This window comes from Halichoerus grypus, chromosome 2 (assembly GCF_964656455.1).
Source record: "Halichoerus grypus chromosome 2, mHalGry1.hap1.1, whole genome shotgun sequence".
NCBI lineage: Eukaryota > Metazoa > Chordata > Mammalia > Carnivora > Phocidae > Halichoerus > Halichoerus grypus.
This window is the reverse complement of record NC_135713.1, coordinates 38,691,050-38,714,388: the sequence shown is the minus strand read 5'-3', so window position 1 is coordinate 38,714,388 and position 23,339 is coordinate 38,691,050. Positions and strand designations below refer to the sequence as shown.

General features: G+C 38.8%; 1 protein-coding gene and 1 long non-coding RNA gene across 2 annotated transcripts in view; both read right to left on the bottom strand.

Annotated features, from left to right (window-relative positions):
- Window positions 1-17,791, bottom strand: part of NDUFS4 (NADH:ubiquinone oxidoreductase subunit S4) — a 112,761-nt gene extending 94,970 nt beyond the window's left edge. Inside the window, exon 1 of the mRNA XM_036114468.2 lies at window positions 17,636-17,791. Within this exon, the coding sequence (XP_035970361.1) occupies window positions 17,636-17,733 (98 nt within the window). The 5' untranslated portion in view covers window positions 17,734-17,791. The remainder of the gene's footprint in view (window positions 1-17,635) is intronic.
- On the bottom strand, window positions 11,177-12,941 carry LOC144380949 (uncharacterized). Its single transcript, XR_013445305.1, has 2 exons — window positions 12,615-12,941; window positions 11,177-11,404 (listed from the first exon to the last, which is right to left on the bottom strand). It is a non-coding gene; the product is annotated as an uncharacterized LOC144380949 (long non-coding RNA).
- Window positions 17,792-23,339: the final 5,548 nt, after the last annotated feature.

The following is a 23,339-nucleotide window of genomic DNA, read 5'->3' as shown; positions in this document are numbered from 1 at the left end:
TCCCTGACTCAGACTCTACTTTAAGAAATGCCAGTCTAAGACAAAGCCCATCCACAAGACCCAAGAAATGACCATCTAGCCTGTGCTTGAATACTTCTATCCTACACATTCATCCTCAAAGCAAATGTTCCAGAAAACATCAAGGCAGATGCTCCTAGTAAAAGCCCATAGAAATGCAGTCTTTTGAGAGTAGAAAAAAAATATAAGTATTTGCTGAATGAGTGAATAACCTTTAGCAAACAAAATCCCAGAGTTCATTAAGAAAAAAGGTAAAGAGGGGCGCCTGGGTAGTTCAGTCAGTTAAGTGTCTGACTTCAGCTCAGATCCCAGGGTCGGGGGATTGAGTCCCGTGTCAGGCTCCACACTCAGCAGGGAGTCTGCTTCTCCCTCTACGCCTCCCTGTGCTCCTGTGCTCTCTCTCTCATATAAATAAAATTATTAAAAAAAAAAAAGGTAAGAAGTCAGCCTACACAATATATATACACACATAATTTGTTCCCTAAAGATCCCTAACGATATCTCAATATAAAATATTCCTGTTCTTAATTTTTGTTCAGGGGGCATATCTTTCATTACACCTAATTTCCAGAGTTCTTATATATACATATGATATAAGTAGAATTACAAACAATGACATAATTATTACAGTAAATCCTTAGTCTGTTTAATCTATTTCCCCAAGATTTTTAGGGTTTTTTTTAAAGATTTTATTTATTTATTTATTTGAGAGAGAAAGCAGGAGCAGGAGGGGCAGAGGGAGACGGAGAAGCAGATTTCCCACTGAGCAGGAAGCTGGACACAACGTGGGGCTCTGATCCCATCACCCTGGGATAATGACCTGAGCTGAAGGCAGACGCTTAACCAACTGAGTCACTAAGGCGCCTCTCCCCAAGATTTTTAAAACTTGGTACAGAGGCGCCTGGGTGGCTCAGTCGTTAAGCGTCTGCCTTCGGCTCAGGTCCTGATCCCAGGGTCCTGGGATCGAGCCCCACATCAGGCTCCCTGCTCCGCGGGAAGCCTGCTTCTCCCTCTCCCGCTCCCCCTGCTTGTGTTCCCTCTCTCGCTGTGTCTCTCTCTGTCAAATAAATAAATAAAAATCTTTAAAAAAAATTAAAATAAAATAAAATAAAACTTGGTACCAAAGAAAAGGATTTTTAGTCCCTACCTGGTGATAAAGATATGAGATATAAGCCTAAAAAACTTTCATCAGCTATGATATCTGCCACAGAGGAAAAAAATAATCTGAAGTAGTAGCTGTCACTCAGAGAATGACAGAGACAAATAAGAAAGAGCCTGATAGCTGTCTAGCTCTGGTCCTTGAGACCAGTTAGCTGTACCCTTGCCCTTTCCATTGCTTGGTAATATAAACCAATTCCCTCGTCTTGCATAAGCTGGTCATTTGAGTTTCTAGGTTTCTGTCACTTGTAACTGAGAAAGGCCTAACACAAGAGCTGGTATAAATAAAACATCATATAAGATCTAGTAGTCTCTATAGAAGGGCTACAAAGCATTGGATCCATGAATCCCTTAAAAAGAGAACTCTGATTTTATATATATGAGTATACATTAAAGTTAATAAAATTTTCATCAGTTACTCAAAATATATCTGACTACCATATCCTCTAAAGAAGGTAAGATTTACTGGTTGATGGTCTAAGCCAGTGACTTAATGTATATCTTTGCGTATTTATAAACTTCCATCTTTTATTAAATACCATAGTTTTCAACCAAGGGCACAAGTATTTTGAAACCCTTTCTCTGTCTCATTTCTAAGATTCTGGTATGTTAATTCATCCCTTCCTTCTACAACAGCTGAGAATCCGTGGTTTAGAATCTATATGAAGAACTTTTTTGAGGGGCGCCTGGGTGGCTCAGTTGGTTAAGCAACTGCCTTCAGCTCAGGTCATGATCCCAGGGTCCTGGGATCGAGCCCCACATCGGGCTCCCTGCTCAGCAGGAGCCTGCTTCTCCCTCTCCCTCTACCTGCCACTCCGCCCGCTTGTGCTTTCTCTCTCTGTCAAATAAATAAATAAATCTTAAAAAAAAAAAGAACTTTTTTGAATCACTTTTACATCTTTTAAATCTATTCAGATGTGCTAAAATACAAGGAATATTAGAATTTAGCTTTAGGGGCGCCTGGGTGGCTCAGTTGGTTAAGCAACTGCCTTCGGCTCAGGTCATGATCCTGGAGTCCCGGGATCGAGTCCCGCATCAGACTGCCCGCTCAGCGGGGAGTCTGCTTCTCCCTCTGATCCTCCCCCTCTCATGCTCTCTGTCTCCCATTCTCTCTCTCAGATAAATAAATAAAAAATCTTTAAAAAAAAAAAAAAAAAAAAAAAAGAATTTAGCTTTAAAAAAATTCATCCTAAAATGTCTGGTCCTGGTAAGGTGTAGTAAGCACACTCTACTCTTTCTCTCTCACTGACTGGCAACCATAATCTCAGGACAGAATACACAGAACAGCTTTCTGAAGACTAAAAAGCAAACTGCAGGCAGATCAGGGAAGATCACCTGAATTTGAAGTACCACTCAACCAAAAGTGAGTTTACCATATTTTCCCTCCAGTATCCCTTAGTGCAGCTAGAAATTAATGAACTTAATGCAGCTGGAAACCCAGGAGTGAGCACTTCTCCAGAAGAATCACTCTGACCCAAGGAGCTAGAAAGAGAACTAATAAATGAACAAGTGTGAAAATTGCCCATGTTTTTCTTCTTTTTTCTGTTCTCTCATGCACCGCAAGCACAAGCCACAGGCAATCCTGTGGCCACAAGAGCCAACATCTGAGGGAAAGAAACCTTCTTCCCCATTTACTAAAGCTGTGATTCTAAGAAGGTAGGACCAACATATGCTGCTTTTTTTGTTTTGTTTTGCTTTTTCTCTCCATCCCTTAGCCCCTGGTTACGGAGCAGAGTAACAAGAGCCACAAATTTCTGGATGGAAACTGAAACGGGAAACCCAGGGAACTGGATTTTTAGAATATAATGCAAATAAACTCAAAATTAGTTAACAAAAAAATGAGAGGAAAATCTCCAAATACTTGGAAATTAAACAAAACTTCTCTAAATAATTCATGCATCAAAGAGGAAGTCTCAAGAGAAATAAGAAAATATTTTAAACTAAATGAAAATAAAATACAACATATCAAAACTGTGGCATGAAACCAAAGCAATTCAAAAGAAAACAGAAGATGAGGAAATACTTCCTCGTTCATTTTATGAGTCCAACATTACCCTAATACCAAATCTAAACAGTCCAAGAAAGAAAGAAAGAAAGAAAAGAAGAAAAAAGAAAGAAAGAAAACAAACTACAGGCCAATATCCTTCATAAACATAAGGTAAAAATCCTCAACAAAATATCAACAAATCAAATACGGAAATACATAAAAAGGATAACAACAGGACCAATGGGAGTTTATCCTGAGAATGCAAGGCTAGTTCACTATTTGAAAATCAAGCAGTACAATGCACAATTCTAACTATCTAAAGAAGAAAACCACAGAAATATATCAATTGATGCAGAAAAGCCATTAGGCTAAACAGAACATCCATTCATGATAAAAAAAAACTATTAGCAAACTAGGAATAGAAGGAAACTTCCTCAATCTGATAAAAGGCATTAAAAAAAATTAAAAACTTGGGAGTGCCTGGGTGGCTCAGATGTTTAAGCGTCTGCCTTCAGCTCAGGTCATGATCCCAGGGTCCTGGGATGGAGCCCCACATGGGGCTCCTGGCTCAGCAGGGAGTCTGCTTCTCCCTCTCCCTCTGCCTCTCCCACTGCTCATGCTCTCTCTCTCTGTATCTCTGTGTCTCAAATGAATAAATAAAATCTTTTAAAAAAATAAATAAAAAACTTTAGTTAACGTTACACTTAATGGTGAAAAACTGAATGCTTTCCCCTAAGATTGGTAAATGAAAAGAATGTCTACTGTCATATTTAACATCTTCTGGGAAGACGAAAAAAAACAAAAGGCAAAGGGATTGGAACAGAAGAAATAAATCATTCCTATTCACAGACCACATGATTACCTACTTTCAAAAATCCCAAAAGAATCTACAAAATACTTACAGGACAAGTAAATTTAGCAAGGTTATAGGATACAAAGTCATTACACAAAAATCAATCCTATTTTTTTTTTTTTTAAGTAAGCTCTATGCTCGATGTGGGGCTTGAAATCACGACCTCAAGATCAACAGTTGCATGCTCTACCCACTGAGCCAGCCAGGTGCCCTAGAATCTCTTATTTCTGCATATAGCAATGTACAATTAGAAATTGAAAATTTAAAAACAATGCAATAAATAAATAAATAAATATTACGCTATCTACCATAGCTCCCCAAAATTGAGATGCTTAGATACAGATCTAACAAAACATCTGTAGGATCTGAACATTCAAAACTAAAAGAAAAAACTGGTGAAAGAAATCAATAAATAAATGAAACACACCATGTTTATAAGACTGGGAGACTCAACATAGTAAAAATGACAATTCTTGTCAAATTAATCTATAAATTTAAAGCAATACCAATCAAAATCCCAGCTGGATTTCTCATAGATACTGATAAGCTGATTCTAAAATTTAGAAGGAGGGGCGCCTGGGTGGCTCAGTCGTTAAGCGTCTGCCTTCGGCTCAGGTCCTGATCCCAGGGTCCTGGGATCGAGCCCCACATCAGGCTCCCTACTCCGCGGGAAGCCTGCTTCTCCCTCTCCCGCTCCCCCTGCTTGTGTTCCCTCTCTCGCTGTGTCTCTCTCTGTCAAATAAATAAATAAAATCTTAAAAAAAAAAAAATTTGGAAAAATTACAATCGCTCAATTATAATACACATTTACTATGAAGCTATAGTAATCAAGACTTTGTGGTACTGGCAAAGGGATTTAGATCAATAGAACAGAATGGTGAATACAAAAACAGACACAGACAAATATAACCAAATGATTGTGGATAAAGGTGCAAAAGCAATTCAGTGGAAAAAGGACAGTCTTTAAGGGTGCCTGGCTGGCTCAGTCAGTAGAGCATGCAACTCTTTTTTTTTTTTTTTTAAAGGTTTTATTTATTTGACAGAGAGAAAGACAGCCAGAGAGGGAACACAAGCAGGGGGAGTGGGAGAGGGAGAAGCAGGCTTCCCGCCGAGCAGGGAGCCCGATGCAGGGCTCGATCCCAGGACCCTGGGATCATGACCCGAGCCGAAGGCAGACGCTCAATGACTGAGCCGCCCAGGCGCCCCAGAGCATGCAATTCTTGATCTTGGGGTTGTAAATTTGAGCCCCATGTTGGATTAGAGATTACTTAAAAATAAAAACTTAAAAAAAAAAAAAGGTAGTCTTTACAATAAATGGTGTTAGAATAAGTGTACATTTGTATGCCAAAAAATTAACCTCAAATTAAATCTCACACTTTATATAAAAATTCACTCAAAATGGATCATAGATATGAATGTAAAACATTAAACTTCAAAACTTTGAGAATACAAAAAAATCTTCCTGACCTGGGGTTGTTACTGAACATATAGCTACTAACTCAGGACAGGCAAGGGTAAACCCTGCCACTGCTACAGCCATCTGCTCCTCCTAGGGAATCCCAAGGGGGTTTGCCAACACTATTTCCAAACAAACTTAGATAAACTCATCTCAAGAAAAGCCAATAACTCAAGAGACAAGGGTTTGCAAAAGAGAAACGGAAGTTACTTTGGGTGCCAGCAGCCGTGGGAGGTGGCCGGCTTGAGCCTTAATAACCAACATCTCCACTAGCAAGATGGACACCTGTAATTTTACAGAAAGAGTTCAGGGGGATATGGGCGAGAGAGTGGGCAGAGAGTGTATGATGATTATGAGTGGGGGTCAGTATGTGTTCAGCCCACGATCACAGGCTAGAAAGGGGATCGGTGGGGTGCGGTCTTCTGGCATTGTGTTGCTATCCAGGGTTTTCTGGTCTGGTGGTTGGAATGTTTAGGTCTTTGCAAAATTTCTCTGTCAATGCCTCAAGAAAAGTGCAATAAGAAATAACTGCTGGGGTCTATAGTTGAGCAAGAGAGTTCACTGACAAGGTTAGGCAGAGTTCTTAGGACAACAAAAGTACAGTCCATAAAAGAAAAAAACTAGTAAAGTAGACTTTATCAAAATTAATAACTTTTACTCTATAAGATATTGTGGTTTTTTTTGTTTTTTTTTGTTTTAAAGATTTTATTTATTTGACAGAGCGAGATACACAGCGAGAGAGAGAACACAAGCAGGGGGAGTGGGAGAGGGAGAAGCAGGCTTCCCGCTGAGCAGGGAGCCTGATGCGGGGCTCGATCCCAGGACCCTGGGATCATGACCTGAGCCGAAGGCAGACGCTTAACGACTGAGCCACCCAGGCGCCACCATCTATAAGATATTGTTAAAAGAATGAAAAGAAAAGCTACTGATTGGGAGAAAATATTTACAAACCACGTACCTATCAAAAGGCTTACATCCAGAATATTTTAAGAACTCTCAAAGCTCAACAATATGAAAACAAACAGGGTGGCGTGGGTGGCTGAGTCTGTTAAGCATCTGCCTTTGGCTCAGGTCACGATCCCAGAGTCCTGGGATCGAGCCCCACATCAGGCTCTCTGCGCAGCAGGGAGCCTTCTTCTCCCTCTGCCTCCCTCTCCCCCTGCTTGTTCTCTCTCTGTCAAATGGATGGATAAAATCTTAAAAAAAAAAAGAAAGAAGAAGAAAACAAAGAGCCCAGGAGCGCATCAGTGGTACAGTCAGTTGGGCATCTGACTCTTGGTTTCCACTCTAGTCATGGGATCCAGCCCCACGAAGGGCTCAGCACAGAGTCTCCCTCTCCCTCTGCCCCTCCCTGCAGCATGTGTGTGCTCTCTAAAATAAATAAATCCTTAATAATAAAAAGGGGAAAAAAAGCCCAATTAAAAAATGGGCAAAAGATATAAACACCTCTCCAAAATTCAACATAATTAGCCATTAGGGAAATAGATATAAACCACAATGAGTTAGCTATCACAGAAATACAAATCAAAACCACTGGATACTACTTCACATTCACTAGGATGGTTATAATAAAGAAAACAGTAACAAGTGTTAGCAAGATTGTGAAGACACTGGAACCCTCAATCACTGACAGTGGGAATATAAAATGATGCAGCCACTTTGGAAAGAGTCTGGCAGTTACTCAAAAGGCCAAACAGAGTTATAACACTATCCAGCAATACAACTCTTCTGTATATCCCCAAAAGAATAAAAACATATGTCTACACAAAAACTTATATATCAATGTTTCATAGGTCATTATTCATAGTAGTCAAAAGTGGAAACAACCCCAATGCCCATCAACTAATGGATAAATAAAATGTGGTATGTCCACACAATAGAATCTTATTTATCAATAAAAAAGGAATAAAGTACTGATACATGCTACAACTTGGATAAACCTTGAGAACATTATGCTAAGTAAAAGAAGCCAGTCACAAAAGATCACATGTGATTCCATTTGTATGAAACGTCCAGAGTTGACAAATCTACAGAGACAGAAAGTAGATTAGTGGTTGCCTATGGCTGGGGAAAGGGAGAAACAGGAAGGAACAGCTAGGGGGCACAGACTTTCTTTTCGGGGTCATAAAAATGTTCTAAATTGACAATGAATGGTTGCACAACTCTGTGACTATACTAAAAACCATCAATTTTTACTTTATGTGAGTGAATTTTATGGCCTGTAAGTTATATCTCAATAAAGCTATTTAAAAACCACAATGAAGGGACGCCTGAGTGGCTCAGTCAGTTAAGCATCTGACTTTGGCCCAGTTTATGATCTCAGGGTCCTAGGATCAAGCCCATGGCAGGCTCTGAACTGAGTGGGGAGTCTGCTTGTCCCTATGTTGCCCCCTCCCAGCTCATGCTCTCTCTCTCTTTCTCTCAAATAAATAAAATCTTAAAAAAAAAAAAAAAACAAACAAAAACCACAATGAAGTATCATTATACATCTGCTAAAATGGCTAAATTAAAAAATACTGACAATATCAATGTTAATGAGGATGCAGAGCAACGAAATTTTCATACATCGCTGGTGGAAAAGCAAAATGGTACAACCACTCTGAAAAATGTTTTAGCAGTACCTTACAAAGTTAAACATATGTTACCAATGACCCAGGAATCTCCCTCCTGGGTAGCTACTCTAGAGAAATGGAATCATGTTCACATAAACTCCTGTACACAAATGTTTATTTATAGTGGCTCTATTTACAACTGTCAAAAACAAGAAATAATCCAAATCCCTTCAAGGGGTGAATGGATAAATCGTGGGGTACATCCACACAATAAAATATGTATTACTTGGCAATAAAAATAATAAGACTATTGATAAACAACAACTTGGATGAATCTCATTATGCTGAGTGAAAGAAACCAATCTTCACAAGACAGTATACTGTATGGTTCCATTTATATTACAGTCTCAAAATTACCAAACTATGGAGATGAAGAAAAGATTAACTTGGGGCGCCTATGTGACTCAGTCTGTTAAGTGTCTGCCTTCCATTCAGGTCACGATCCCAAGGTCCTGGGATGGAGTCCTACATCGGACTCCCTGCTCAGGGGACAGTCTGCTTCTCCCTCTCCCCCTCCCTCCTGCTCCTGCTCTATTTTCAAATAAATAAATAAAATCTTAAAAAAAAAAAGGAAAGATAACTTACTGCCAGGGATTATAAGAGTCAAGAGGGATAACATGAGGGAGTCTTTTGAGGTGATGAAGTCTTTTGGTATCCTGTACCCTGACTATTGTGGTGATGACACACATCTATACATGTATTAAATTCTAAAAACTGTTCACCAAAAGGAAAAAGTGAATTTTTCTTTGTAATTTTTTTTTTATTAAGATTTTATTAATTTATTTGACAGAGAGAGCTAGAGATCACAAGCAGTGGGAGCAGCAGAGAGAGAGGGAGAAGCAGGCTCCCCGCTGAGCAGGGAGCCTGATGCAGGGCTCGATCCCAGGACCCTGGGATCATGACTCGAACTGAAGGCAGACACTCAACTGACTGAGCCACACAAGTGCCCCATTTTAAAATGATTTTAAAAGATAAAATTTTATCTTATTTATTTTTTTAAAGATTTTATTTATTTGTCAGAGAGAGCGAGAGTAAGAGAGAGAGAGCACAAGCAGGGAGAGCAGCAGGCAGAGGGAGGAGGAGACTCCCCACCGAGCAAAAGCCTGATGAAGGACTCAATCCCTGGACCCTGGGATCATGACCTGAGCCAAAGGCAGATGCTTAACCGACTGAGCCACCCAGCATCCCTAAAGATAAAATTTTTAAAATTCCAACTTAGAGTCAACTTTTTTCTTTAATTCAATTTTAACTCACTAAGTTATCACCTCTGATAATCGCATTTAGTTAAAAATACAGTATATAGCTCAAAGAAAGATAGTAGCAAAATGGAATACATCCTAAGGAGTACCAAGAGGTAGTGAAGCCTCAGGAAATCTGGTAATAAATTAATAAAGGCTTAAAAAAAAACTGGTATGTTAAGCCTGGAGCATAGATGTAAAGGCAAGAATGAGTAATGACAAAGGTTTTCAATTATCTGAAAGGCTTACATATGCATGGGGGTTAGAATTTTTCTGTGTAGTATTAAAGGGAAACATCATTTACCAATGAATCCAAAAGTACAAAGGGTTTTCTAGGGCTACCAGAAATTCAGCATTTATTCCTCAATTGTTAGATAATCAAGAAGCAGGAAATTCTAGAAATTTTTGCATTAAACAAAAGGTCAGGCAGGATGATCCTACAGTTTTCTTCCAATTCAAACACTGTATAAATCTATGGACTGTAACTTCTAGAGTTAACCTAGCAAAGTAGAAGGCACTGAACATCTAAAAAAGGTAACTCTTCCTGTCAAAATATCACCTTTCACTGCATAAAGGTAAATATTACAGAGCACGTTGAGTTCCAAATTTTTAAAAAGACTAAATAAATACAAAATCTCAACAAAAGCCATATTGAGACCTATTTTATTTCCCAAATCTGATTTGTCCTAAGGATATTAAAATTAAACTCAAATTACTAATGCCTAATTAAATCTAATTTCATTAGGCTTAAAAGACAAAAGTTATAAATATGAATTTCATGCAAATTTCTGTAAGTATAGTGAAGAAATCTCCTGAAAAAGAAGTGTTCCTTCCACACAAAAAGTGGTAGTCCTCAAAAGAGCCAAAACATCTGCATTCACTTTAAAGCTCATCAAGACAGACTGACATTTTTAGGAGAAGCATATGGCTTGCTGAACAGTCATCTAGAACAGGATCTTTTGTCTAGTAAACCCTATTCAAGCACCATTTACTTATGTATGGAGTGGCTGAATAAAGGAAAGAACATATTTTTGAGTCCTAGAAAACACAAAGAAATAAACTCTTCATCTAGCTTTGTTAAGGATATAGCAAAACATATTACAAAAGCAGCCAGATCTTTACTCTCAGTCTGTGCTCTCAACATCGGAACCAATTCTAAGAAAACACTGAAACAAAAGAACTCTAGAAAAGCATGCAACTTTCTTAGAGAACTACATCTAGCCAAAGACCACCTCCCCAAAAAAGCATTTCCATTTTAAAGGATAAAACACTTTCTTCTTAAAACTTTGAAGGGCAGAGTTCAACAGCTGCGCTATATTAAACCTGAGCCCTTCCAAAAGGAAGAACAAGAGTCTCTAGAGAGCAAGTAACATGGCCTGCTTTCTCCAAAATTACCAAAATGCCTGCTCTGCCTCAAAGGAAAATTCCTCCGAGAAAAAGCCTCCACACAGTGCACGGGTGAAAAGCATAAAACTTATAGATTAGGGAAATATGCAAAAATGGGAGAATTTTTGTTTGTTTCTGGAAATCTCCAACCTCTCCCCCAAGGAAAAATGCATTTTGAAGTCTTTCAAGATATAGCATGGAAACTATTTTAAAACACACGAACACAAACAGTAGCTTTCACCCCTAGCTTCCCATCAGAATCACCATACAGCTAAGCCTCAACCTAAACTTACTAAACTACTATATACTGGGGCCAAGGCATCCGAATTTTTTATGCACACAACAGGTGACTTTGATGCACAGCAAGGGTTTAAAAACCACTAAACTGGAGTAAAATCCCATAAAGGAAAAAATTAAGTCTAATGAGTAAAGGCAAAAAAAAAAAAAAAGGTCACATCTGACAACTAGTTCTAAAGAACCTAAGGTTGTATTCACCTATCAAAATAAGACAACAGAAAGAAAATTTGAAACAGGAATTCTAAATCACTCTCATGCCATTACTTAAAAGACAAAAGACTTAGAATTCTTAGTTTGCTAAAATATCCAAATATTTTAGCTGAAAGTCATTGTGAAGAATCTGGCCACTCCATAATTCAGGTACAATAAGGTTCCACGAGGGTCTTTGGATACTGCAAACTAAAAAAAAAAAAAAAAAAAAAAAGTTATAATAAGAGCTCATGTATTATATGCAATTATCTGTCAACCTTAAGAAAGCTCAAGGTTTTAATCACAGCCAAAATAAATTTCAGCCATCATCAGAGCTTCATTAAGCCTACTTTGTTTTACACAAAATCCTAACAGGTTTACTTGCTTGGTATTCAAACTCATGACAAATGAAAAAGGGTAGTGAAACTGCTAAAAAGAAGCAGACCAGTCAAAGAGGGACACAAAAACACTATTAAAAAGCAGACAAAAGAACTCAGAAAGTATAGCAAACACTTGATAGTTTTTAAAGGAATCAGAATACAATAACTGTTTTTCCTAATGATCACTGGAATAAGGAAAAAAGAAAAATATGTTCAGTTTACCCTGTTTAATACATACATCACATGCACAAGAAAGTATAATAATCAAGTCACATATACAAAGTTTTTCACCAAAAATAATTACCAAACCTAAGGGAAAAAAAAAAATCCTTACTACAAAAAATAAAACGAAAAACCCTAATTTCTCAATTGGAGACTCTCACTGTACAAAAGGCACAGTACAGTGAAAATAAAGAGCATCAGATAGTTTCTCAAATAAAGACATTTTGCTAAAAGAAAAACAGAAGACATTGAGGTTTTATTTTACTATTATCAGACCTATATTTCTCACTACTAAAGTCAACATGTTCCTTTAGACTGCTAAACTGGACAATTTACTAGCAATGCAAATTTTAAAATCTGTTTCCTCATCTGTGTTTCCTCATCTGAAAAATGAGAAAAATAAGAACACCTACCTAAGTTATGGGATTACTGTGAGAAATACATAAGATAATGCAGGTAAAGTATTGGCACAGTGACTAATACACAGTGAGAAATAAATGTCAGCTATTAGTAATTTGTGCTCAGAACAAATACCATAAAAATGATTCTCAACTTTCACCAAGGGATTTATTTTAGAAGCTTCTCCATTTGAAATTGTGTTATTCTGTATTTACCCCATACCCAAACAGAGAACATGTATTACGAAGGAATCAAATTGCTCCTCCTTTCTCCACTAAGCCCAATGAAACATCAACTTTTAAGAACTTCAGGTAAAGTGGCTTGCAGAACGCAAGTCTAATAATCACATTTAGTTACTATTATTCCAAAAAAGTTATCATGTTCCATGAATACCCTTTCCCAAGTAAATTCATTTCTACCTCTTTTTTAAAAATTGAATACAAGAGTCAGGACACTTGGGGCCCCTGGGTGGCTCAGTCGTTAAGCATCTGCCTTCGGCTCAGGTCATGATCCCAAGGTCCTGGGATCGAGCCCCGCATCGGGCTCCCTGCTCTGCGGGAAGCGTGCTTCTCCCTCTCCCACTTCCCCTGCTTGTGTTCCCTCTCTCGCTGTGTCTCTCTCTGTCAAATAAATAAATAAAATCTTTAAAAAAAAAAAAAGTCAGGACACTTGTCAAGGAAATTTATGAGTACAAAAAAATCTGTAAGACAACCAGAAGTATAACACAGTTTTAAGTCAATATCCTAAACTCAGACAACCTCAAGTAATTAGAAAAGAGTATGTGTTGTAGATATCTTATATTCACATTTATGTAGGTTAGTGCTTCCTTGGCTTTCATTGATGAGGCTACTAACAGAAATACTACCTATGGCTTCCTGCTTTTCCTCACAATCACACATCTCTAAATATGTATTTACTCACCTATGTGATAAACATTTACCTATTATTTGTGTGCCAGTACATGGGTGCCATGAAGTATACAAAAATAAGTAAAAATTTTGTCCAGCCCTCCAAAAAAGCCTGTGGCCTCACTACTGATATACCAGTCCACATGCTAAAAACTGCTTATTTACAAGTGTGTGTATGTGTGTGTGTGTAAAAAAGGGTCAGTATAGGTTGTTATGTTGAGGCAACCAACAATCCAAACATCTTTGTAACTTACAACAAAGATTTATTTCTTAGTCACTTATTATTTTATGTAACCTGTAAGAATCAGCTTCTAGCTTTGCTTCATGTGATCTTGATTCCAGGATCTAAGCTAAAAGAAAAAAATCCCACCTAAAATGTCCATCTCATAGGCAGAGGGAAAAGAGACATGGCAAAACATGAGACAGCTCTCAAAGCTTCTGCTTGACATGACATATTATTGCCAGTAACATTTCATTGGCTCAAACAAATCACTTGGCTAATGAGGCAGTGATGTATAATCCTGTCACAGGGAACAGAGGCAAATATTCTAAACAATAACAGCATCTATCACAATATCTATCAGGAAGATTAAAGAAAAGAAACATATTCAGATATTCAAGCCAATAATAAAAGTACTGTTTATTTAGGTAAGGTTTACTATGTGCCAGACACTATTCTAATATTTATCAGTATTAAAATATTTAATTCTAAGAAGACTTCAACAAAGATGTCTACTACTGAAGAAAACAGACCAATTATGGGTATTTCTTAATGAGGAAAATAAGCAAAACAATGAAACCTATTAGAAGACATTTTAGGGGCGGATGGGTGGCTCAGTTGGTTAAGCGTCCAACTCTTGATCTCAGCTCAGATCTTATCTCAGGGTCATGAGTTCAAGCCCTACCTTGAGCTCCACACTGGGGTGGAGACTACTTCAAAAAAAAAAAAAAAAAGACACTTTAGAGATATTTCAAGCTCACTAAACTTGGCTTTGACATGTTTCAAAGAAGGCGAAAGTAGCTGCACTTCAGAGAGGAATTTATCCAGCTTATCTGAAGTAGAAGCCAACAACTGGTTTTAAATGTCTTAGATGTTTCTCAAATTTGGGCTAAGACAGTTTCCCAGCAAGGTGTAATATACACAGAACTCTTGTCAACCTTAGGACTGTCAACTTCAGCACATCTTACTCACTGGAGGTTCCTGGAGACTCATAATTTCATACTGGCTTATCTAATGCTGAAAAAGGAAATAAGGCAACACAACAGAGCCAGAGATAGGAGCACAAAATAAGCCTCCCAAAAAAGATCCATACACTTAGTTCCCACCACATCATTAATACCCTGTGCAGACCCTAAGGAACTGTGTTTGAGGTAAACACAAGACTCAGTTCAAAATGAGAAGTGACGGGGCGCCTCGGTGGTTCAGTGGTTAAGCGTCTGCCCTCGGCTCAGGCCATGAACCCAGGGTCCTGGGATGGAGCCCGGGGCTCTCTGCTCAGTGGGGAGCCTCGTTCTCCCTCTCCCTCTGCCTGCAGCTCCCCCTGCTTGTGCCCTCTCTCTCATTCTCTCTCTGACAAATAAATAAATAAAATTAAATAAAATAAAAAACAAAATGAGAAATGATGAAACAAGGCTAGATAAGTATATATGAATAGGTTAAAGAAAACAAAAACAAAAACCACTGTATCAAGCATGGAGTCTAAAGTACTGCTATTTTGAGACACAGTACCATTTTATCTAGCTTTTAGATTAAAATCCTAAGTAGTTAAACTTACCCTGGACAATTCCACAAATAAGTCCGGGAAAGTAAGAATAAATGTAGGCCACTGATCCAGGTTTCCCCCCCTCACTCAATCCAGGGAAATGAGAAGCACATGGAAACTAAGACACTCTAGAGCATGAGCTCAGTAACTAGATCAACTGAATCATCTACCCTGTTTAAATAATTTTTCACCCTTATGTATGTTGTTGGGTTTTTTGGTTTGCTCTTGTTTTTTACTGATATACTATAGTTAATTTCATACAAGCTAATGTAACTGCATCTTTCCTTCTACTGATCTTTCTTCAATATTTGTTCACTACTCCCCTTCTTACCAACTGCCTAACTGATTCTACTCTCCCTCATTTTATTCAAGTGATCTGAAATGTTACATTATTTGCAAGTATTTTATAAGCATTACAATAAAATGAATTTTAGATTTAGATTATCCAATTAATTGGTTCTCTTTCCACCTACAAACTTTTCAGATCCTCATTACCTCCCAATCATAATGGAAAGAGAAAACTTATGGATGAAAAGCCAATACTATGTAAAAGAGAAGGGCTATAAATTTGCCTCAAGGTGCGTTGACCGTAAGCTCTTTGTGTAAATAAATAGGGACACTTGACTGGCTTAGTCAGTAGAGCATGCGACTCTCGATCTCAGGATTGTGAGTTCAAGCCCCTTACTGGGTGTAGCGGTTCCTTAAAAATAAAATCTTCAGGGGGTGGCGAAGTTGGTTAAGCGTCTGACTCTCCCGTTTTGGCTCAGGTCGTGATCTCAGTAGTGATGGCAGGGCAGGATCGTGGGGCCAAGCCCCCAACGGGCTCCACGCTGAGACTCTTCCTCCCTCTCACTCAGCCCCTCCCCTCTCTAAAATAAATAAATAAATCTTTTTTAAAAAATTAAAAAATAATATCTTTTTTAAAAAGGCAAATAAAGCGACGCCTGGGTGGCTCAGCCATTAGGCGTCTGCCTTCAGCTCAGGTCATGATCCCAGTGTCCTGGGATCGAGCCCCGATTCGAGCTGCTGCTCAGTGGAAGGCCTGCTTCTCTCTCTCCCATGCCCCCTGCTTGTGTTCCTGCTCTCGCTATCTCTCTCTGTCAAATAAATAAAATCTTTAAAAAAAAAAAAAAAGGCAAGTAAATGTGTCGTTTGACTTGTGTTTAAAATTTGTTTTCCTTGGCAAAGTTTTTTAATGTGTGAAACAAAGGTCACCATTTATGATGTAATGTTTTATTTTCAAATCTCTTCAAACACATTTGCAAGCAGAAACTCTTCAAATTTGCGTAAGTAGTACTAATTATTATCAGTTTCCAAAATCCAGTATCTTACTTCAACTACAATAGCTGACAAAATGGCTGTGACTTAAGCTTAAATATACAGTCATATCTTAATTAGCCATGTACCAGTGGACCCTTCAAATTTGTTTTGAGTTCTAGGGCTACTATGAATACATTACTTGGGAACGCAAAATTAATCTCCATAATGTCTAGAACAAGAACTAACCTGATCACCTCTCTTACAGCCTAAGTCAATTACTGGGGCATTTTACTTAAAGAAGCACTTTCCATTCTTCAAGTTCCCCATATGTAAAATAGTTAACAACAAACTTGTTTACCTTTCCCCAATCTTAGCATGGTATTTTTCAAGAACCGTATATTATGTATATATCCACTATTGCCTTCGAAGCTTTTCATAAGCCACTGACCCAACCCAGAACATCCTCTTCTTCTCCCCACCCCCCAACACCCACTATTTAAAACCTTAATAAAACTTACCTCTAAAAATCCTTTCTAATTAACTCTAGTTCTAACTTTCTGCATTCCCTTTATATTTTAATATAACACTAAATTAATTAGCATTTGACTAGACCAATTTTTTACCACCCCCATCTGTCCATACAGTCTTTCCATGTTATTCTAAGCACTTAGTGTAGTCTCCAGAGCATGCATAAAGATATTCAATATATGCCCTGGTTTCTAATAAACAATGAAAATAGCGATAAAACATAATTCTTCGCAGATAAAAATACTAGTGTGTATGCTGTGTTAGTAACAAAGTCAGGAAAATTCGGAAAAACAGGGAAATCGAAAATTAATGCAGTCGGAAAAAAATCACTATCACAAAAACGCTTCAAAGCAGAACAATAACAGCAACAATCTCTGAATTATTGTGAAGCTTTAATAAAATTCTGGATAGGAAACTTGCCAACATTACCACCAGCCTTTTAAAAATTACCTTCCAGTATTACTAACAGTGATATGTTCACTAACAATGAATTCCAAACAAGCAGTCTGATGAATAAAACAATCTTTCTGTATAGAAACCCACTAATACCACTTAAAGCCGTGTTAAGGGACAGAGGGATTTAACATTCCAACAAGGACTGGGAGTGATGGACAAACAGGTGAAAAATGGAGGAGTTCGGAAAGTGGGGAGAAATATCAGACTCCTCCCCTTCTTTGGGGGCTAGAGCTCCGCTCGCACACCCGGAGACAACCCCACCCCACGGACCCTCTCTCATAGCAACAGTCCAAAAGCTTCCAAGAAACCATACGTCCTCCTTCCCCATCCCGGCATTCACGCCCCCACTCGCCTGGCCAGCGCCCCTGAATCGCAGCTAGTCCCAAATCCGCCTGCCCTCTCCGGAGGAAGAGGTCAGCAGAGAAAGCTTTCCCCGAGGCCTTCTCCGGGACCCAGCCAGCAGAGACCTCCGCAAAAGTGGAGAGACCCCAGAAGCTTGAAGAAGAAGCCTGACAATCCTGTTACCTGATAGGAACCCTGGAAACGGAAATAGCAGCCACAGCCACTGCTCTTTTCCCCCACAACATTTGCCTCAGCGCCTCTGACATTGAGACCGCCGCCATCTTGCTGCAGGCAAACGCCAGGACGGATCTCCGGAAGGGACAAACTTCCTTCGTTCTCAAGGCTCTGTAACCACAATGTAATAGAGTGGGCTTTTGTTTACTTCATTTTTGTTTGGCGTTTAGAAAAGAGGTGAAAGGTTTGATTGACAGATAAGAAGGAAAATGAATGGAAGAAAATGCAGCGGAGCATTAAGTGTAAATATTACCTCCATAAATTGTAATCTTTGTTTGTTGTTAGGACTGGTTATTTAATGAAAATACACCCCCACCCCAAAAGAAAAAAAAAACCTGGAAAATTTAAACACCTGCAACTCATAATTTTTTCAAAGGACTGAGCATATTTAGGGCCGAGCCCACCGGAAGAGCCAGAGGGCTCTCTGGGTTTTTGAGAACCTAAAGTAGTACTTTTCCAAAGTGTTGCCAGATTCAGAACATAAGCCCTCAGGAAAGGACTGTATTCAGTCTGATGTTCTCCAGTTGTAACGATCATATTTTCCAATTTGGACACATGGCCTGGAAAAGGGTTATTTTTTTGACATGTGGATTTCAATGAAAAACTAATGGAACACAATATTTGATATTCTCGTCTTCCCAGTAAATTCTGAACGTGCAATCATAATCTAAACACCAAGAATGTTATTAATGCTTCATACATATAAAACAAAAATTGTCTTCTGAGACCAGTGTTGGAAACATCTTTGTATTGAGGGCTACTGACCTTAAAAACAATGATTAACTGTGAATTATTTAAAATAAAAAGGTTAGTTGGGATGCTTGGGTGGATCAGTCTGTTAAGCATCAGCCTTAGGCTCAGGTCAGATCTTAGGGTCCTGGAATCAAGCCCCATTTTGGGCTCCTGGCTCAGCCGAGAGTCTACTCCTACCTCTTCCTCTGCCTCCGCCCCCAACCACTCGCACTCAAGCCTGTGCTCTCTCTCTCTCTCTCCAAAAAAAAAAAAAAGTTAAAGAAAAAAATCATTAAGAAGAGAAAATACATGTACTATATTTATTGGGAAAAAAACAATCCATATATGAGTGGACTCGCATAGTTCAAACCCATGTTGTTCAAAGTTCAACAGTACTGTTTCCATTCTTACAATTTTGACATTTCAAGAATGTTACGTAAATTGACTCATGCAGTGTATGACTTTTTGAGATTGGCTTCTTACACTCAGCATAATGCCCTTGAGAACCGTTCAAGTTAATGCATGTATCAACAGTGCATTCCTTTTTATTGCTGAGTAGCATTCCTAGTGTGTTAGGATCCTCCAGAAAAGCAAAGCCAGTAAGATACACGTATGGACGTACCTATTTGTTTAACCATTCACCTACTGCAAAGTATTTTGGTTGTTTCCCGTTTTTGGCTATTACAAATAAAACTGCTATGAACAGTCGTGTGTTTTGTGTGTGTGTGTGTATAGACATAAATTTTCATTTCTCTGGGATAAGTGTTCAAAAGCACAATGTGATATATGTATGTTTGTTTTTAAAGAAACTGCTTAACTATTTTTCAAAGTAGCTATACCATTTTACATTCCTACCACCAATATATGAGATACAGTTTCTCCTTATCCTCACCAGCAGTTGCTATTTCACTATTTTTGATTTTAGCTCAACCAACATTAATAATAGGTGTGTCATGATATCTCATCATGGCCTTAATTTACATTCCCCTAATGGCTAATAATATCAAATATCTTTTCATGTGCTTATTTGCCATCTGTATATTCTATGTAGTTAAATATCTCATGTCTTTTGCTCATTGTCTAACTGTATTGTTTTTTACTGTTACATTTTGAGAGGTCTTTATACATCCCAGATATGAGTCCTTTATCAGATACGTGGTTTGCAAATATTTTCTCCTATCTGTAGCTTGTCTTTTCATCCTCTTAACAGGGTCTGTTGCTCAGTAAATGTATTAAATTTTGATGACATCTAGACTGGTCATTTTTAAGTTCATAGAATGTACTTTTAGTGTCATATCCAAGTACTATTCACCAATCCTATGTCCTAAACATTTTCACCTATGTTTTCTTCTAAAGTTTTTTTAGCTTTACCTTTTACAGTTAAGTCTATGGTCTTTTTTGAGTTAGGTTTTTAGTTAATAAGGTGTGAGGTTTAGATCAAGATTCAATTTTTTATCTGTGGATATCCAGTTGCTTCAGCACTCTATTTAAAAAAGACTATCTTTCTTCCATTGAATTGCTTTTGTACCTTTATCAAAAAATCAATTTGGCCATACTATTTCTGGGTTTTCTATTTCAGAAGGAATTTTAAGCCCTAGGATAGTATTGATGTTGGGTTAAATTTTAATAAAGTTTTTTTTTTTTTAGATTTTATTTATTTCAGGGCACCTGGGTGGCTCAGTCGGTTAAGCAGCTGCCTTCAGCTCAGGTCATGATCCCAGAGCCCCAGGCTCGAGCCCCACATTGGGTTCCCTGTTCAGTGGGGAGTCTGCTTCTCCCTCTGACCCTCCCCCCTCTTGTGCTCTCTCACCCTCTCTCTCTCAAATAAATGAGTAAAATCTTTTAAAAAAAAAAAGATTTTTTGGGGGTGCCTGGGTGGCTCAGTCATTGAGCGTCTGCCTTCAGCTCAGGTCATGATCCCAGGATCCTGGAATCGAGCCCCGCACTGGGCTCCCTGCTCCGCAGGAGGCCTGCTTCTCCCTCTCCCACTCCCTCTGCTTGTGTTCCCTCTCTCACTGTCAAATAAATAAATAAAATCTTTAAAAAAAAAAAGAAAAAGATTTTTTTTTTAAAGATTTTATTTATTTCAGAGAGAGAGATAGTAAGAGAGAGCACAAGCAGGGAGGAGAGAGAGAGGCAGGCTCCCCACCAGCAGAGAACCTGATATAGGGCTCCATCCCAGGACCCCGAGATCATGACCTGAGCCAAAGGCAGATGCTTAACCGACTGAGTCACCCTGGGGTCCCTGGTATTTTATTTTTTAAGGAGTAACTTATGATCTGTCCCAATGTTCATCAGGTCAACTTACTGGAGCCTTGTTCCTAGTCCCATGGACCAAAACTCAACCTCTCCACCTACCACCTATTCTAGTCCCTTCCTTTTGTGAATTTGGAATCCACAGGGAAGACTTCACTGGTCTGGTTCCCTTTCTACACAGCCTTTGATCCCAAATCAGAATTGCTAACAATACACTCCCATAGAATATCTGGGTCTCTTGACCTTCTGAAGCTGGGTTCCCTCGGCTGTCCATAGCTGAAGTCCTTGCTGACCTCACATATAGGATATAGGCCTAAGAATGGAACAGAAATAACTTGCTATGTGCATTTATTTATTTAATTTTTTTTACAATTTCACCTAACTATAGACTCTACCACTGAGCTTAATAAAATGTCTACGTCTAAATACCAGTTTGATATTTCAATAGGAGTATTAAAATTGACTTTACTGGGGCGCCTGGGTGGCTCAGTCGTTAGGTGTCTGCCTTCGGCTCAGGTCATGATCCCAGGGTCCTGGGATGGAGCCCTGAATCGGGCTCCCTGCTCGGCAGGAATTCTGCTTCTCCCTCTCCCACTCCCCCTGCTTGTGCTCCCGCTCTCGCTGTGTCTCTCTCTGTCAAATAAATAAATAAAATCTTTAAAAAATAAAATAAAATAAAATAAAATAAAATAAAATAAAATAAAATAAAATTGACTTTACTTTTTGCTTGCATTTCATGTATGGTGACCAAAATCCTTCTGAGCAGCTCATTATTGCTAACCAAAACAGCAATTTTTTTTTTAAGATTTTATTATTTATTTGAGAGAGAGAGAGCACTCGCACGAGCAGGGAGAGGGGCAGAGGGAGAGAGAGAAGCAGGCTCCCCACTGAGCAGGGAGCCCAACTCAGGGCTTGATCCTAGGACCCCAGGATCACGACCTAAGCGGGAGGCAGACGCTTAACCGACTGAGCCACCCAGCTGCCCCAACAAAACGGCAATCTAAGACACTTGTTTTACTACTAATTAGTATTCACTATCTAACTTTATCTGACTCCTCAGTAGTTTGGCATAGCTTTTAATTCATTGAGTATCTTTTTTTTTTTTTTTAATTCACTGAGTATCTTTAACCTCATTTCCCAAATGATATTCTGGGACACACTACTTGTGAGAGACATTAACAGGTGCTCCTAACAATTGCTTCCATATTACTAATATTCTAGACTTGAATATTCACAATATCCTTGGAGTACTTTTTTTTGTCCAGTTCTATTGAGATATAATTGACATATAACATTTTGTAAATTCAAGGTGTAAAACATGATGATTTGATATAAGCACATACTGCAAAATGAGTACCACAATAAGGTTAGTTAACACATCCATCACCTCACATGGCTACCTTTGTGTGTATGTGTGTGTGGTGAGGATTCTCAAGATCTACTCTCAGCAACTTCCAAGTATACAATGCAGCAGTATTGTTAACAATAGTCACTGTGCTATATATTAGATCCCCGGAGCTTATTTATATTATAATTGGAAGTTTGTACCCTTTGACTACCTTTACCCATCCCTCCCCCAACTTCTCCCCACCTCTAATACCCCCGCCTCACCCCTGGAAACCACCTATCTATTCTGTTTCTATGAGTTCAGTTTTTTAGATTCCACATATAAGTTAATAAGGCATTTGTCCTTTTCTGTCTGACTTATTTCATTTAGCATAATGTCCTCTGGTTTCATCCATTTTGTCACAAATGGTAGGATTTCCAACTTTTTAGTATCCGAATAATATTCTTAAATATATATGTGTGTGTGTGTATATATACCACATTTTCTTGATCTATTCATCCGTCAGCGAACACTTAGGTTGTTCTCATGTCTTGGCTATGGGAAATAATCCTGCAATGAACACGAGGGTACAGCTACCTCTCAAAGATAATGATTTCATTTACTTCAGATATATGCCCACAAGTGGAATTTCTGAATCATATGGTAACCTTGAAGGCATTCTTTTTTTTTTTTTAAGTCACGATCCCCTTTATTTATTTATTTTAAAGTAAGCTCTAGGGGCCCCTGGGTGGCTGAGTCAGTTAAGATCTGCCTTCAGCTCAGATCATGATCCCAGTGTCCTGGGATCAAGTCCCACAGGAGCCCACTTCTCCCTCTGCCATTCCCCCTGCTTGTGCTCTCTCTCTGTCTGTCTCTCTCTGTCAAATAAATAAATAAAATCTTAATAAATAAATAAATAAAAGTAAGCTCAGGGCGCCTGGGTGGCTCAGTTGGTTAAGCAGCTGCCTTCAGCTCAGGTCATGATCCCAGGGTACTGGGATCGAGCCCCACATCAGGCTCCTTGCTCCGCAGGAAGCCTGCTTCTCCCTCTCCCACTCCCCCTGCTTGTATTCCCTCTCTCGCTGAGTCTCTCTCTGTCAAATAAATAAATAAAAATCTTTAAAAAATTTTTAAAAAAAGTAAGCTCTATGCCAACTCTTGGCTTGAACTCACAACCCTGAGATCAAGAGTCTGTGACCTCATTTCCCACTTCTGTGGCTTTACTCACTGCATTCTAGACCCACTGGACACTTCGATATTCCCAGAACATGCCAGGCCCACTTGTGCTTGCTTTTCCCTGTGTCTGGAATACGTCTCTGTCTCTGTCTCTCTCTCTCT